General features: G+C 44.4%; 1 protein-coding gene across 6 annotated transcripts in view; it reads right to left on the reverse strand.

The window, feature by feature from the left end:
• Vstm4 (V-set and transmembrane domain containing 4) overlaps positions 1 to 18,717 on the reverse strand; it is a 100,069-nt gene that overhangs the window by 80,177 nt on the left and 1,175 nt on the right. For all 6 annotated transcript variants that reach the window (XR_015451059.1, XR_015451058.1, XM_087210590.1 and 3 more), the window contains exon 2: positions 11,796 to 12,194. Coding sequence is in view for 4 of the 6 variants with exons in the window: in XM_087210590.1 (XP_087066716.1) it covers positions 11,796 to 12,194 (399 nt within the window). In the remaining 2 variants the exon portion in view is untranslated. The remainder of the gene's footprint in view (positions 1 to 11,795; positions 12,195 to 18,717) is intronic.

The following is an 18,717-nucleotide window of genomic DNA, read 5'->3' on the forward strand; positions in this document are numbered from 1 at the left end:
AGTAGCTCACTGTCAAACACGAGTCAACAAACTTCAAACTTCAAACTTCCATCTATCAACAGTCACCATGCTACAAGCTATGTGCATGTGTGTGTATAGAGAGACCGGTAGATCCTATTTATGAATACCTAGAAATAGAACATATATAAAACAATCAAGAGTCACGTGAAGAGATTTTTATTGATGGCCAAAAAACACCCTGAATTCATGAAGGAACATGACAGGTCCCTGGACGCAAACATGTGAAATAGTAAAGATCAGTAAGATGCTGGGAAGGTTTGGATGTGGTCTGTGCCCTGAGGGCTGGTCCCCAGTGAGGTGGAGTAAGAGGTGGAGGAGCCCCAAGAGCAGGGCCTGGTGGGAGGTAGAGGTCCGAAGGGATCGCTGTCCCATCACAGGACCCCAGCTCGTTCCCTGTAGTGAGTGAGTTGTTACACAAAGGGCAAGCAGCACCGAATTTCCCTGGCTTCTGGTCTCTCTTGTAATCTCTCCTCTCACACCTGCCATGCTCCATTATTGTGAGGCAGCCAGAGCCCTTCAGAGAGCCAAGCAGAAGGCACCATCCAGTCTTGGACTTCCAGCCTCCACAAGTGTGAGCCAATGGACCTCTTCTCTTTGTAAACAACCCAACCATGGGTATTTTGTCAGAGCAGCAGAAAACAGACTAAAGCAGAGGTAGGTAGCCACCCAAAGCAGTTTATAAAGTCAATAAAATCAAGCTCCTTCATAACTTTCCCAAAACTATGTAAGTTGTTTCTCATGATTCTCTTAAAGAAAAATTAAATATATAAGAAGAGCTAGATTATTGATTTAAAGAAAGAGACTTGTCCTATTCCATAATAATTAAAACAGAGCTACAATGTTTACATGTAATCATTTTATATTTAAATGTAGAAGTTTAGCTTATGAAAAATGTAGAAATTTAGCTTATAGCAGGAAAATCTCTGTTCAACAGATATAGAAGTCAAAAAATTAGCATTTGGAGGGGCCAGGATTTAGCTCAGTTGTTCCACCACCTGCCTTGCAAGTGCAAGTCCCAAGTATGATCCCCAATACCAAAAAAGCAAAATAAAACAAAATGTTAGCATTGGGAAAAAAAGTTAATTAGCTTATATAGATAAATAAGTAATTAGCACATATATGTAAATGGATTTCAAAGAGAGAAAAGACCAAAGCTTTCTTTTAATCATTTAAAAATATTACAGAAACTTATAAAAACATTTGTATAAGCTTGGGATGAGAAATACTTTCTAAAATCAGATACAAACAAAGGCGCTATGTGCAACTTATTGAATGCAAATTACACCTTAATAAAAAGTGACTATTGGAAAAAAGGAACACCATAACAGAAAAAATGACAAATTTGATGACAAAAATATCCTGAAAGTGTGAAATGTGTGTATGATAAAAAGAAAACATGAAGTGGAAAACTCAGTGACAGACAAACTGAAATGCTTGTGCCATGAATAATAGCTAAGGAGCTAGTGATCAGAAATGCACGCACACACACACACACACACACACACACACACACTAGAAATACAGCAACCCAATTACGGACAGCTATAATTACAGACAGCAATTCACAAAAGAAATTTTTTAAGCAGTCAATAAGCATGAAGAGATGCTACAACCACATTACTAATTGAATGGACAACAGAAATTAAATTTATCACATTAAATATAATAATTAAAATAACATAATACTTTTCCCATCATTGTGATAAATAATGAAAAAGATTAACAATATTGATCGCTCATGAGGCTTCAGGGAAGGAGACACTCTCAGGCAATGATGGTCAGAGTATAAATTGGTAAAGTCTCTTTGGCAATAGAGTTTTGGCTTTGTCTAGTAAAAATTTAAATATGTGAAGCCTTCCGCCCAGCACTCTGTTTCCAGGAACCAAACCTATAGAGATAGTTGAAATTGTGAACAAAGTTGCTCACTAAATCCCTGTGCTGGTGGAAAATTGGAAGTTTCCTAAGTATTCATCCCTGGGGGGAGGGGGTCAGAGGCAGTTTGGTCCTGTCCCACTACATGATGTCATTTACAGAAAATACACGGAAACCCATCTATTTCAAGCTTCCAGTGGATTTTTGTAGAAGTCAGATTTTATTCAATAGATGCTTATTAGGAGAGAAACAAATCATTTCAGAACAAAATTCCAGGTATAATATATTTCTGTTTGAAATGGTATTTTGAGTAATCTTTTCCCCTTAACATTTCCAGTATAAACACTGCAAGAAACAGCAATTTAGCTTAAACAAGTTAGCTTAGCCAAAAAGCAGCTTTTATTTTCCGTACTGTATATAAACAATGCAAATCCTTTTTTCTTTTCTTTTTTTTGGGGGGGGGGTACTGGAATCTAATTCCTAATATCTTAGGTATAAACAAAAGGGGTTTTTTTCATAGCAAAAGTTTTTTTTTTAATGAACAAAGAGAAACATTTCCATTTATGCCTTCCACTCTGAATAATATTTTGGCCATCCTTTAAAATCATAATATACAGCAGTCTATTAATTATTGATTATTTTGTTATGAAATTTTGGGGGTTTTTTTGCAGAAGTAAAAAGTGCTTTTCATATTTTCTTCATGAATATCTACTTGTATTACATTTTTTAAAAATTTAAAGGGAACAGCTAGAATAAAAGGTTAGGCCATGATGATTTTAGTGTTTTTAGACTGTAATAATTTTGATGCTATTTGTCACTGGATATAAATACAGTATAGACATATAATTTTTCAAAGTCAAAAACTCAGCAATAACTATAAAGCAATATACAAACCCTTGCTAAAGTATACCTATACTTGTGTGGTCATGCATCAGTAAAATAGGGACCTGCAAATTCAGTGGGTGACTTTAGGTTTGGGTGAGGTGAAACAAATTTTCACCTTTTACTCTTTGCCCTGTTTGACTCTTTCACTCAAAATTACTCTTTGTATCCTTCCTTTGCCACAGAAGATGGCAAACCAGTACAGTGACTACAGTGCTGGGTCAGCCTCGCCCAAACCAGAATCCCCAGGGTGCCCTCAGTGGGGGGGACTCCCATCCACGAGGTGGCACACACAATGGAAGCTCAGTGGAAGAGGAAGGGAGACAGGCACTTCATTGAGATGTGCAGGTGGAGAAGGCCAAGGAGAGGCGAGATCTCTGGGATGGTGACAGCATCCACCCCATCACACCCACCCCATATGCACCCACAGCACAAGGTGCTAGTGCCACCCACCAAGGAGCACTCTGTGTACCCACAGAACAATAGGGGTCTTTAAAAGTTAGACTTTTTCTTTTAAAGATGATCCACTTCTCCAAATTTCCTCATGCTCAGAGCATAAACCACCATGCCCTCCTCTCTTCCAATCAGGTGAATGGAGAATGCTCAGATGCCAGCTCAGGAGATCAGAGTTCAGCTTCCTCTCCACAGGGAAAGAACAGAGAAGGGTTGCAGGAGCAGTGAGGAAAAGCCAGCTAGAGTTGTCCATATCTCACCATGTTCCCTCTCCCATCTTCCTTATATAAAGACCCCTGCGCACCTGCACGCAGTGACAGGGTGATTTGTGTTACTCTGAGGAACCTCCATCTCCTCGAAGCTAGCTTTGAATAAGGCCTTCACTCTTTTCTCCAAGCCTCCCATGTTCAGGGGGAGCCACCAGCATGCAGATCTGAGCAACTGGTAACTTCTGCACATCCATTGAGTATTAACTGAAGTAAGTCATGAGGCACACATTCACTGTCATTATCATTAGCATCCTCAAAAGGTGCATGTGATTGTATTAGAGAAACAGAAAAAATACACCTAGAAAGAATGTTTCACTAGCTCTCTGGGTATCTCTTATCTCAGTCAACACAGAAAGCTAACCATCACAATGACGGAGACCAAGTCATGGGAAGAAGCATTTTTCATGCTGGTGAGAATAGAAATTCTTCAATTACTCTAGAGATCAATTCAGATCTTTGAATTGTTTCCATCACTAGGTTGGAGAATCCTTGGACCAAGTATCTTATTTGTAGGACTTTATACTAAGGACAGGGACATTTGTTGAAGTTAACTGATAAGGACTGAGCATTGCTTATATGTCCAGTAACAATAAGTAGGAAGCTAAATTGTGGTGTATCCATACCACAAACACTACTTCATCATAAAAAACCATGCTATGGAACCATATTTAACAAAAGGCAACATGTGGACTGTTTAGTAATGTCAGGCATAGAACACTATTTATGTTAATAGTGACATGAGATTTTATGTTTTCATTTGCATGAAATATCTGAGAGGACTGATACTGAATATCAGGTTGCATTGCAATGGAGACATGGAAAGTCATTTTTATTTGCTTTAAACCCTTTCAGTATTTTTCCATGTCTTCTGTGATTGAACTGTATGATTTCTGCAATAGAAAACAACCAGCATATGGAAATCAGAAGCACATAATGGCACCCAACACTCCCCTGGCAAGTGCTCTGGGCCATGAGCTGCTCCAAGACATTTTTGGTGAGAGTCACCCTTGGTCCGCTGAGCAAAGAGCTCACTGCAGAGGAATGAGGAGAGACAGGGTATGGCCATCCCTATAGGGAGTTTACAATGACAGACAGTTTTGTCTCAGGTAAGAACACACAGGAAGAAGGTCCCAATCAAGTCCACCGTGAAGGGCAAAGGGTGGAGCAGTGTTACAAGGGAAATCCCGAGCAGCGATTTCCTCTCCCATGGATGGCTAGAGAGAGAATCCAGTAGAAAGAAGGAAGTAAAGTAAATGTGGAACAAACAAACATAAAAACAGGAGGTGGACATCTGGCATGACAAGAAATTAAATGTAAAGGGGGAGAACTCAACAAAAAGAAAAAGTCATGACAATGACAAGTCAATATGTTTCAGTTATAACCATCAATGTTAATGGTCTCAATTCACCAATCAAAAGAAATAGACTGGTAGAATGGGTCAAGAAGCAAAATCCAACAATATGCTGCATACAAGAAACACACTTCATTCAAAAGGAAACTCATAGTCTGAAAGTTAAAGGGTGGAAAACAATACGCCATGTGACAGGAACCCAAAAAAAAGCAGGAGTAGCTATCCTCTTGGCAGATCAAGTAGATTTCAAACCAACACTGATTAAGAGAGATGAAGAAGGACACTACATCCTTGTAAAGGGAAGAATCCAAGAGGAAGAGATGACAATCATAAATATCTATGCACCAAACACTAGTGCACCCAACTATATAAAACAAATACTAATGGACATGAAAAGTCATATATGCACTAATACAATTGTAATGGGGGACCTCAACACCCCACTGTCACAAATAGATAGATCAACTACACTAAAAATAAGTAATGAAATACTAGAACTCAATCGAACTCTTGAACAAATGAACTTAACAGATGTTTAGAGAGTCTTCCACCCCACAAAATCAGAATACACATTCTTCTCAGCTCCACATGGGTCATTCTCCAAAATAGACCACATACTCACACATAGAACATGTTTAAGTAAGTGCAAAGGAATTGAAGTTATCCCATGTATATTATCAGACCAGAGTGCGATGAAATTGGAGATCCATAGCAAAAGAAACTCAAAAAATTTCATAAACACGTGGAAATTGAACAACACACTTATGAATAAGCAATGGGTCACAGAGGAAATTAAAGAAGAAATCAGACAGTTCCTTCAATTAAATGACAATGACAATACAATATATCGGAATCTATGGGACACAATGAAAGCAGTCTTACAAGGGAAATTCATAGCAGTGAATACGCACATTAGGAAAACAGAACGAGCCCAATTAAACAACCTGATGCTGCACCTCAAGCTTCCAGAAAAAGAAGAGCAGGACAACCCCAAAGCTCATACAAGGGAGGAAATTATAAAGATCAGAGGAGACATCAATGCAATGGAGACCAGGAGAATGATACAAAAAAATCAATGAAGCCAAGAGTTGGTTCTTCAAAAGAATCAACAAAATTGACAAACCTTTAGCCAACCTTGTCAGAAAAAGAAAAGAAAAGGCCCAAATCCATGCAATTAGGAATGAAAAGGGTGAAATGACAACAGACCCAGCAGAAATCCAGAGGATCATCAATACCTACTTCCAGAACCTATACGCCAATAAGATGGACAACACAGAAGAAATGGACAGATTCCTAGATACATATGAATTACCAAAGTTGAACGAAGAAGACCTAAAAACTCTGAACAACCCAATATCAACCACTGAAATTGAAAAGGTAATTAAAAACTTATCACCTAAGAAAAGCCTGGGCCCTGATGGCTTCACTGCTGAATTCTACAAGACATTTAGAGAGAAACTGCTGCCACTACTGTTTAAACTCTTCAATGAAATTGAAAGGGAAGCAACACTCCCAAATTCATTCCTGGAAGCAAGCATGACCTTGATCCCCAAAGCAGAGAAAGACCTAACTGAGAAAGAGAACTATAGGCCAATCTCACTAATGAATACATGTGCAAAAATCCTTAATAAGATCCTGGCAAACAGAATGCAGAAGGCCATCAAGAAGATCATACACCCTGATGAAGTGGGATTCATCCCAGGGATGCAGGGATGGTTCAATATATGAAAATCAATCACTGTAATACACTCTATCAACAGAGCCAAGGAGAAAAAACATATGATTATCTCCATAGACACAGAAAAAGCACTTGACAAAATCCAACATGCATTTATGATAAAAACCCTACAAAAAATTGGAATAAATGGTCTCTACCTCAAACTGATAGAAGCCATCTATGAAAAACCAACAGTCAATATCATACTAAATGGTCAAAAACTGAAATCCTTCACACTAAAATCAGGAGCAAGACAAGGGTGTCCACTATCACCACTCTTGTTCAATATAGCTCTGGAAACATTAGCCATGGCAATTAGACAAGAGAAAGAAATAAAAGGAATAAAGATAGGAAATGAAGAAGTCAAATTGTCATTATTTGCAGATGACATGATACTCTATATAGAAGACCCCAAGAACTCCACCAAAAGTCTTCTAGACTTAATAACCAAATTCAGTCAAGTAGCTGGTTACAAGCTCAACACACAAAAATCAATAGCTTTCCTCTACACGAATGACAGACTCACTGAGAGAGAAATAGGGCAAATAATTCCTTTCACAATAGCATCCAAAAAACTGAAATACCTCGGAATCATCCTAACGAAAGAAATCAAAGACCTCTTCTCTGAAAACTATGGCACTCTGAAAAGAGAGATTGAAGGTGATATCAGAAAATGGACAGACATCCCCTGCTCCTGGGTAGGAAGGATTAATATAGTGAAAATGGCCATATTTCCAAAACTGCTATATAGATTTCATGCAATTTCAATTGAGATCCCAGCAGCATACTTCATGGACCTTCAGAAAACAATCCAAAAATTCATTTGAACAAGAAGAGACCTAGAATAGCAAAAGCAATTCTAGGTAACAGAGACATGGCAGGGGGTATCACAATCCCCAACCTGCAACTCTACTACAAAGCTACTGTGACAAAAACAGCATGGTACTGGCAAAGAAACAGACCTGAGGACCAGTGGAATAGATTAGAAAATGCAGAAACAACGCCAGACACACTCAGCCATCTCATCTTCTGTAAAGGAGCCAAACACCCTCCCTGGAGGAAAGATAGCCTCTTGAATAAATGGTGCTGGAAAAACTGGGCTTCAACTTGCCAAAGATTAAAACTAGACCTATATCTCTCACCATGCACTAAACTAAAATCAAAATGGATTAAAGATCTAAATATTAAAATAGAAACTCTGAACCAGTTGGAACAGAGGTTAGGTAGAACCCTTGAAGACATCGGTGTAGGAAAAGATTTTATGAACAAAATCTCAGTTGCCCATGAACTAGCACAAACAATCAACAAGTGGGATCTCTTCTTATTAAAGGGCTTCTGCACAGCAAGAGAAACCACCAGCAGTGTGAAAAGACAACCCACAATGTGGAAAAAATCTTCACCTGTTCTTCCTCAGACAAAGGTCTACTATCTCGAATCTATAAAGAACTTAAAAAGATCAGACCTCCCAAATGTAAAGACCCAATCCAAAAATGGGCATCTGAAATGAACAGACATTTCTCACACAAAGAAGTAGAAATAGCAAATAAATACATGAAAAAATGTTCAACATCACTGGTCATTCGAGAGATGCAAATGAAAACAATGCTGAGATTCCACTTCACTCCAGAAAGAATGGCTGCTATCATGAAATCAACCAATAACAAATGCTGGCAGGGCTGTGGGGAAGGAGGAACCCTGCTCCACTGCTGGTGGGAGTGTAGACTGGTGCAACCACTGTGGAAATCAGTATGGAGATACCTCAAAGAACTAGGACTGGAAGTCCCATTTGACCCCACTATTCCACTGCTGGGGATCTTCCCCAAAGAATTAAAAGAATCATACCACAGTCATATATGTGTGTCCATGTTCATAGCAGCACAGTTTGTAATAGCTAAAACTTGGAAACAGCTCAAATGCCCATCAACTGGAGACTGGATAAAGAAAATGTGATTTTTTAATAAAATGGAGTACTACTCAGCCATAAAAAATGAGAAATTAGAGACATTTATAGCTAAGTGGATGCACATTGAGGCAATACTCTTAAGTGAAATAAATAGGACACACATGAATAAATTCCAAACAGTTTCTCTGTTGTGAGAAACTGAAAGTGTAAATAAGGACTAAATGTATAATAGGTAATGTGAAATAGGAAGAAAAGGGGCAAAGGGGAAGGAAGTGGGAGGGCTAGGGGAAAGGATAGAAGGGAATGGGATTAATATGAGAAAATGGAAAAATAGGAACAAAATCTTTGTAAATAGGGAGGACTGGAGGGGTTGAAGGGAGGGCTGGGCAAGGGTGAAAAATAAGAACCAAGAGAGACTATGTAAAGGTGCAAATTTCCAATGATGAATGTCATTATATTGTATACCTAAAATGTATCAATGATTAGAATGAATAATCGATAATGCAAAATAGGAAGAAAAGGTCCAAAGAGGTAGGGGTAGTGGGAGGGGCAGGGGAAAGGAAAGAAGGGAAAGGAAAAATGCTGAGAAATGGAAAAAATGGAAATAAAGTCTTTGTAAATAGGGAAGGGTGGAGGGGGTGAAGGGAGGGCTAGGAATGGGAAAAAAATACGAACCAAGATGCATTATGTAAAGGTACAATTCCCAGTGAGAAATGTAATTGTGTTGTATACCTACAATGTACCAATAAAAGAATTTAATACAAAAAAAAAACAAAAAACAAAACAGGAGTTTGAGATTTAGGTAAACAAGGCCTCTGATGTTGAACAAGACACAAGGGCCAGAGAAGGGTGACCTGGATAGACAGATGCAAATCTGACCCTATACCTGGCTGGAAAGGAGAAGACTGGGCCAAGCCTCCCTTTTGTGAAGAGCACAGTCCAACCTACACAGGCCTGTTAGGCTTCAGGCCATTTACTTAAAGATGACTTTCCTTAGTCCCCATTCATAACCCCTGGAAGCTTTGTCATTGTTTCTTGAGGCACTGTTCCTTCCTGGCAGCAAACTATGGCTGGCTGCAGGCTGACACTGGGCAGACCTAGTGAAAAAGGCAGCAGTGTGTGAGATTAGAACCACTTCCAGGTCAGAGGTAGAAGGAAGGCAGGGTGGCAGACAGAGAGACAGAGAGCTCGAGAGGAAGATTAAGAAGGAAAGATACAGTGTGCATAGGGAAAGGGAGTGGACAATGAAAGAAATGGGAGGGAGAGGCAGGGAGGAGAGGGAAAGGAAGAAGAGGGAGAGGAGGAGATGAAAAGGAAAGAGTCTGATTTTCAATAAAGTCTTTTGGAGCAAGTTCCTTGTGAATATTCTAGAAGGAACTGGCTAGACTCACTGGAGTTAATTCACATTAAATAATAAGCTAATGATCGTGGTTATTTGAAGGAAATATACCTTTTTATATGTTCTAATCACAGAGCTTCATTACTGCCAAGAGCTTCAGCATATGATTCCAGAATGTACTATGATGGGGAGACAAAAATTACATTAATCACACACACACGCACGCACGCATGCACGCACACACATGCAGGCCAAGTGATACTCAGTGTGGGTTCCCTTTTCAGCTCTTGTATTTTTTATGTAATTTTTTTGTTTTCTATGCCAAAATACATATTTATACTAACAGTCATTTGTCTTCTTGAATTAATTTGTTTAAAATGAAAAGGTGCCCAACATTTTATACCACACATCATTCTGTGCTTACTAACATTACAATACTGCAAACTCCAAAGACAAGCAGCTGCTTTAAAAACTACCTATATAAATGACTTCACTTTAACATGCTCCTTATTCATGTAGCACACTGACATTATTTACACAGTTGAGTTTTATCCCTTAGAAAAGCTTATCAGCCAGGCATGGTGGCCTGTAATCCCAGCACTCTAGAAACTGAGGCAGGAGAATCTCCATGAGTTCAAGGCCAGCCTGAACTACACAGCAAGACCCTGTCTCAAAAAGCAAACAAACAAACAAGGGGCTAAGGATTTAGCTCAATGGCACTGTGCCTGCCTCACAACAACAAGGTCCTGAGTTCAATCCCCGGTACCGGGAAAAAAACTCTAGCAAACAAACAAAACTGCAACAAAAAGCAAAACCAAAAAAAAGCCTATCAAAACTCAGGCCTTTAATATTATTGATATTACATACATAATAGAGCTAGAGGGGGGCGGGGATTTTAGCTCAGTGGTTCCAGCGCCTGCCTCGCAAGCGCAATGTCCTGAGTTCGATCCCTGGTACAAAAAAAAAAATTAAAGTCAGCATAATAGAGCTAGATTATTTTTCATATTTTCATACTCTGATCCTCTAGATCTTGTGCTGAACTAAATCCAAGATCCAACCAATCAAAAATATAATTTGAGCGCACTGTAGAAAGTTTTATAACACCGGTAAGAAACGTCCTCCTTCTTGGATCTCTGGTGACAAAGCTTGGCAGCCCTCCAAGGTGGCACGGGGAGTCCACAATGTTCTGAGAGCAGTGTACATCTCCTGTCCTGCCTTGGCCTACTTCCTGAAGGATTGCTCAGTCTGAGCTTGGATCCACTGGCTCATGCATCAGAGCCACCACTTGCCCTGTGGGTGGGCTTTGCCATTCACATCAGGACCCCCAGGCCAATCTGGGCCTCTCTGTGGGTGCCTCCATGAGCTCAGCCAGGGTGAGTAAGGCTGAGCAGACCTGAGCTGCAGGCTGGGCACTGATCAAGAGTCTTCTCTGAGAATACTCTGGCCCACACTGGGCTCTAAAACCCATACCTGGGACTTCCTGAGTGCTCCCATATGCATGCCTGAGATGAGCCCCTCTCCAGAGCATGCCTGGCTGCTGAGGAATCCCAGGGCTTCCTGAAGAGTTTCTGTGGGTTCCACACCACCTGGAGGCAGACCCTGGCCCAGCCTTTTTGGGAAGGTGGGAGACCAGCTTCTGGAAGCTCCTTAGCAAATCCAGGTGGGTCCCAGGGTTATCAGAGAACCAGAGATCCTATCCACTGCCACTGCTCTCTGTGGGTTCATATCCCCCAACTCCTTCTGTTTCCACTAAAGCACCCCAGACCTCTACACAGAGAGTCAAGGGGGCTCTTTTCCCTCTGGCGACAGTCCCTGCTGAATGCGATCTATCCTCAGCACCCTAATGAGTGTAAGGCTGCTCACCTGAGAGCACACAGCCAGTCTGATCTTCACCTGTGAAGATTCCTGGTAGAGCCAACACTGGGCCTTCTTGGTGACCCGAGTGGGGACCACGCTCCTGCCCCTCCTCCATGCTCTCCCCATCTTACCTCTCATCTCCGTGGCCGAGGAGCCGTTGGACCAGGCCGTCCACTTGTTCCGGTGCTTGCTGATCTCCTGCACACGGCAGACATACTGGCCCTGGTCGGCTGGCCGCAGTGTCAACACTGAGAGCCTGTATAGAGCCCCATGCTGCTCTTCCAGCAGCAGCAGCCTCCGGCGGTGTGCACTTCGGCTGAAGTTCCCATAGTACTGCACAGCCCGAAACTTAGTCATCTTCACCATCAAGGCCTCCGTGCTGTCAGTGCCAGCGAAAAACCAGCGCACAGCCAGCAGGCTGTCCTTGCGCCTTTTCTGGGACACGTGGCACAGGAGACTGGCATTGTCCCCCTCCAGGTAGTCAACCACAGGTCCCGGGGACACAGTGACATTGAGAGCCCCACAGACCTCTGCAGAAGAAAAGGAAAGAGGAAATGGTGAGTAAAGGGCACAGCCTCTCCACAGGGCCAACGGGCACAGCCAAGGGCCTTAAAGACAGGGCCTTAAAGCTCTGGTAGCTCTGTGCCTGTGTGGCTGGAGCAGGTGGCCCCATGCCTTCTGGTCATCCCCCACCTTCCTGCTGGTCAGAGGAGGGCTCTTCTGGGGGACATCAGGGCTCCACACTCTCAGCTCTGGGTGATCCCTTTCCTGCAACTGCCAAACACTGACCACCTGGTCAGATATTTTTCAGAAAACTATAACTAGTTACTGCCATTTAAAATTCAAATTCATCAGACTCCACATAAGAATGTGGAGAGCTGGACTCTCTTGAGAACATCTGGCCCACAGCCATGTATGCAACCAGCACTCCCAGGGCCTGCAAACATCAGTGTGGGCAGTGCTGGGTCAGGCTGCCCTTGCTGATGGCCTGTCTGCCACAGCACTGAGCCTGCCTTTCCCTTCTTAAGTCCAGCCAGGACAGATGCTCAGGAGGGGGTCAGCGGGTGCTAAGCCAGCACCTTGAGCTGGAGCAGCAGGAGTGATTCAGGGTCTTCCTCAGGCTCAGCCTGGGTTCTCAGAGTTGAAGCGCAGGAATAGAGGCACCTCAGAGACAGGAGGGAAGAGGGACTATCCCAGTGCTCCAAAAGATGCTACAAATTTTTGGGCCCCACCCACTATTCCTGTCCTTTGGTTTTCTTAGAAACCATCCGAGGCTACCCACTCTGGCTGCTGTTCTGCCCTTGAGCTGACCTTTGGTTGAGCCCTCCCAACCCATGTGGCCATCCAGAACAGCAGACCTCAGAGAAGCCAAGTGCTGTGACCTTTCTCAGGAGCCACTGTTCAGGGTGGGCAGTGGCCACACTGCCCTGGGGCTCACAGGTACACCCTCCTATGGTTTGAATGTGTCCCTGAAACATCCCTATGTTGGAAAGTTAATCCCCAAAGCTGTAGGTAAATGGTGTTCGGAGTGAGAGAGCCTTTGGGATTAGATGGGGCTAGGAGTGTGGCCCCAGGATGGCATTAATGGGTTTGTAAGGAGAGGAAGAGAGCCCTGGGGTAGCCAAAGGCACTTCTATTCTTTATAAATTATAAGGTCTCAGGTGCTGTGTTATAGCAACAGAAAACCAACTAAGAAACTCTGGCAGACAGAGCCAAAAAAGTAGTATGGTGCGGAATGCTGAAGACTCCTGCTGTCCAAGCTAAGCTTTCCCCCCACCAGGTCCCATGTCCCCAGACCCCTACAGCCCAGGGTACCACTCCAGGAAGCACTGTTCCCTGCCCAACAACCACAGCAAAAGGTATCTCCAGGGCCATTCCAAGCCACAGCTTCAGACCCCCAACATCTCCTTCTGGTCACAGGAGGGAGTTTGGGCCCCAGATATCAGAGTCACCAAAAGCCTTGTCCCCTGGTCAGTGCTTCAATCAAGCAAAGATGAAGAAGGAAAATGAGATGGAGAAAGATTTGAACATTTGACAAAGAGGATGTGGGTCACTGAGGTGCCATGTGGCTGTGCTGAGCTTGTCACAGAAAAAGCACTCTTCATTGTAAAGAGCTGGCAATAGGTCTTGGCCTGCTTTCTGTGGCTAAGAACACAATACTACAGACTGAACAGGTTAGAAAGAAAAGAGGTATATGGTTTTGGTCCAAGTACAAGGGGCCACAGAGCCCTGGTGGCACAGGCATCATGTGACCAAGGACCAGCGCTTCAGAGACCTTGGCCCACTGGCTTTTGTTGCAGACACACCCTTGTGACAGCTCATTAGCCTATGAATCCATTAACTGGATAAGTGGATTAATCCATGCAGGATGGAGCCCTGATCACCTCTGAAAGTCCTGCCTCTTGATGGAAATTAAACCTCAGCTGAGCCTCGGAGGGGATAAGCTGTTCAGAGCATAGCAGTCACTCTCTTCTACTGCTTCCACTGCAGATTTCACACACCAAAGGCCTTTCTCCTTCTGAGGTCAGGGCCAGTTTTCTTTCCATCTCCTCATCTCTTAGGAGCCAGAACAACCCAACAACCTTGCCTGACTGGCACCCAGGAAGCGCCTCTGTCACTAAGGTAATATTCACGGGGGGGGGGGGGAGCAGCATCTTTAGGGGCCAATGCTCAGCATGCCACACCATGACAGCAGAAGGGACAAAAGTGAAGAGGAAACCAGGCCAATGCTCACCTGGACCCTAAGAACCTGGGAGATAGGAGGGAGGTCCCCCGTGTCCACAGTGATGATGGACAAAGCCAACCCAAGGAGACAGCTGGAAACACAGATAACAGGAGCCAAGGTGTCCTGTGCTAATCCCTGGCAACCTGCGAATGTCACCTCCTCTGACAAAAAGCACTTTATAGACACAACTAAATGCATGTTTCTGGACTGCAGGGAGTGTCCTGCAGCTGGTGCCAGCTCCTCCAGAACAGTCCCTTTGCTATCAGAAGTCACTAGCATAGGGAGAGAGATGGGGAGTCAGCCTCCATCTTCCTTGTGTCTTGCCCACCTGGCAGGCTCTCCTGCTGCCAGCTAAGGCCCCACAGTGGGACTCCCTGGAGAGCAAGGCACCAGTAGGACCCCTGGCTGACCCCACCCCAGCAGCCACCAGGGGCAGACAGCAGAGGCCCCGAAGCTGACTTCCAGAACCCAAGGCCAGCCACACCCACCTGAGAGTTTCCACTGGGGCCCAGGGAGCTGGGAAAGCAGGAAGGGGACACCAAGGGTGGGAGGACAGTGAGTGCCCCAGGCTCCTGCCATTCACACTGTGTGAAGAAGGGCTTATTTATAGTGACTGCAACCAGGACAATGTTCCAAGTGCAGCAGCAGCCCTGGAGAGGCCAGTTCTGTTGCCCCCAGGAAGGGCCAGACAGACAGAGGGACAAGGCCAGCTTCCAGGACACAGCCTGCTTTCTCTCTTGCAGCACCTTCACCTTGGCCTTCATTCTGCCTTCTTTTCTCTGACAAATGGCTGTGGCACCTGTTTCTTCCATCACAGTGCAAAGACCCTCATTATGTGTCCCTGCCCCCAGATTCCTGTGTGGAAATCCTAATCCCAGCACTCTGTGTGTGATTGTATTTGGAGATGGGGCTTTTAAAGAGGAGGCCGAGGTCCCAAAGGTGGACCCTGCTCCAACATGACCTTAAGAAGAGATCAGCACAGAGCCTTTGCAGAGAGGAGATGGTCAGTGTCATCAGCAAGCCAAGGACAGAGGCCCCAGAGAAACACCATGTCTGACACCTTGACCCCAGGCTTCTGGTCTCCAGAACTATGTGTAAGTAAATTGTTGTTGCTTAAACCTCCACCTGTGGTGTTAGTCTCCCTAGCAAACAGATACAACCTGTTGGCCAAGACTGTAATGTTCAGCAAAAATGAACCAGACACACAGCTTAAATATTGTATGGTTTTCCTTATATGGGAAACCCAAAGTACGAACAAATTAAAGAGCAAAATAAAAGATAGGCAGTAGGAAACAGGGAGATAGATCTTTTGCAAAAGGGAAGGGGAGCAAGATATGGAGAAGGGGGAGGAGAGAGGGGAAGGGAAGGGATGTAAAAGGAAGTAAGATGTGTTATGTACATGCATCAGCTCCCCACAAGAAATGTAAACATTATTTACTGCAAAAATGCACTGATAATAAATTTTAAAATATTCACACTCACCAGCTCCAGTATTCACATCCACCTTCAACACAAGGGATTTGGGATTGAGGCAGAGATGGCAGGGTCCCTGACCCCAGCTAGAAAGCTCAGCTGGAGGTCACAGGTTTCAAGGAGTCCCCTGGCCAAGGCTGTCCCCAGCACTGAGCTGGCAAAGGGAGAGGCCTGGCCTGGATGTAGGTGGCTTCATGCGCTGGGATCTTGAGAGGGAAGAGGTGCCGGAGGGCCAGGCTGGCAAAAGTGAGCTCAGCAGGATGCTCATTTCAGTGCCAGCATGGGGGGAGGGTGGGCAGCTTCTGCCCCTTGGTTCATCCATGGTGCAGAACAGAGAAAATGGCAGTGGAAAGAAGGATGACAAGAAAGCATCCCCCAGGGACAGAGGCAGGTTGGTGAGAGCTCAGGGCTACCCTTCTAACCAGCTTGCTAACAGAGCTTCCCTGGCTAACAGCAAGATAGGACAGGGTGGGTAACCCTGCTCTCCTCCACCCGGGAGGGCTGATTCTCCTCTCCTAGCTAGGAAGGACAATTGTTTAAGTCCCACCAGCCTGAAGAATTTAAGAGTTTGCTCTGTGACCTGCTTTGCAGAGAACTTAAGTAGGAGCTAGGATCCCACACATGACACCTTCCCACTTGGAATCTTTGCCTCTTCCTTCTGCACCATGTGCCAGGCACAGTGTGGCCTTCTGGAGCTAAGAAGCCAGTGAGTAAGGTGGCCACTCACCAGGAAAGATGCAGGAGGATATTCCTATATTGCCAAGGGCTACAGAGAAAATGCAAAGGGTTTAAGAAAATCATGGCACAATCTTGATCCAAAGTTCAAGGTAAGAGACTTGAGAATGAACCAGTGAGCTGAAGGTTGCACTGGAGTTAATGACATACAACTCAAGCAGCAGCAAAAAGTGACCTTCCTGGCAAAAGGTCCTAGCTGTGCAAAGGCTCTGCAACAGGAGGAACATGGTGCTGACCAGAAATTGAAAAATTTTCTGTTCCTTGGTGAGCTGCACACCACTGGGGCCCAGAGAGCCACCTCTGCCTGCACGTGGGCCTTGAGAGTGGACTCTCTGCCCCAACCAAGGACCCATCAGCTATTTCTTTAAGAAAAAGGTGACAACACAGGCAGGGAAGAGACTGAGCCAAACAGAGGGAGGGATTCTTGCTGCCACTATCCCATTCCTTCAATGAGTTCTGATACTCTAGTGTCCCAGGTACCCCTTGGGATGGCACTGGAATGCTCATGGGCCCAAGTCTTCCAAGCTCTCTGAGGAGAAGCAATGAGACTCAGAAGCAGCAGCTTGGGGAGTTGGTGAAGAGACACTAGGTCGACCAACAGAGCTGGGCTGTGAGCCTGGCTCTGTTAGGTAGGAGGCCACAGGAGCCTCAGTTTATTCATTTGGAAAATGGGAAAAGGATATCTTTAATGGTGAGAACAAAGCTCCAGAGAAGAATGACTTTAAAATGCAGATGGAAGTTTACATGTGCTGAGAGCCACAGAGGCAGGAAGAGTAGAAAGTGACTGAGCTGCAGGAACACAAGGCTCCAAGCTTGGAAGGACTCCCACCAGCTTTAATCTTTAACTGTTGATTTCTTGAAATTTTAATAATTTTTTAACAAGGGACCCTGAGTGTTCATTTTGCACGGAATCCCCCGTTCTGCAACCAGTCACCTTGTGAGTGAACTTTAAATGCCTGGGGACTAGAGCTGAGGGCCCAACCCTCTGATTTGCATTTGGCTAATGTCATGAAAAGGATGAAAACAGCTCTAAATCCAGCTGCAAAGGAAGCCTGTGTAGCCAAACTGCACAATGTACTTCTCACATAGAGGCTGAGTTTGGGGGATGACACCCCAGTGACAATCCTCTTGATAGAGACAAGGCACCCACCTTGCCCAAGACACAGATATGGGCATGGCCTGGTCCCTTCTCTTCTGCCTAAAGAGACTCCCCACTCATTTCAGGAGGCAGGAGCCTCTAGGTCCACCAGCAATGCACACTGCCAGTACTCCATCAGCACCAAAGAGACCTGTAGACCATACCCATGACTATGATTCTCAGAATGAAATACAGTGTTACCCAAAACTTCGCAGCACCAGGAGCCTGTGTTTGCCAGACAGAAGCAGAAGCACTGCCAGACCTAACCCATGGGTGATTCATTCATATTAAGCCCATCATCTAAAATTAGCTGTATCCATGACAAACATATCACCTTCTCTAGAGATAGAGGCTACATCTTACACTTGCTGATAGGAACTCCATGCCAAGAACAGTTCTAAGCACTTTACCCCAAGTTATCCTTATACCTTGCTAATCCTCACTTTACAGAAAAGAGGTCTGAGCCACAGAGAGAATAAGCAGCTTGCTTAAGTTGGAATAGTACAGTGGTGGGGCTGGAATTAGAATGTGAGAGAGCTGGCTTGCAAGCCCACTCTTAACTGCAATTCAGGACTGTTGCTTGGTTTTTAGTAAGTATTTTGCCTATTGGCTTTGTTGAGGGACTAGGTGGCCATGCAAGTCCTACTCCAGCCCAAAATGGAGAGGCTGAAGAGGGCAGGGGTAAGAAGTGTGGACTTGGGCATCAAGCTAGTCTACCAGGCCTTCCTTTGCAGCATTGAAGCCAGGAGTCCTGCTGTAGACCTAGAATGGGTGGCAGGTTATGTGTCGAGTTTCCATGCAAGCAGGAGCAGGGGGTTTGGCACAGGAGGACAGAGTCTAAGGGATCCCAAAGCCCAGCTCTCAAGGCTCTTGAGGGCTCCTGGAAAGGAGACTATCCTTGACCCCTAAACAGTGCATATCGGGGTACCCTCTCTAACATACCCTGCATCAGGAAAGCAGGGGTCACCCTGCAGAGAAGGAA

The sequence above is a fragment of the Heterocephalus glaber genome, unplaced genomic scaffold (assembly GCF_053883595.1).
Source record: "Heterocephalus glaber isolate CG9 unplaced genomic scaffold, H.glaber_assembly_v1.0 deba00001150, whole genome shotgun sequence".
In the NCBI taxonomy this organism is placed as follows: Eukaryota; Metazoa; Chordata; class Mammalia; order Rodentia; family Bathyergidae; genus Heterocephalus; species Heterocephalus glaber.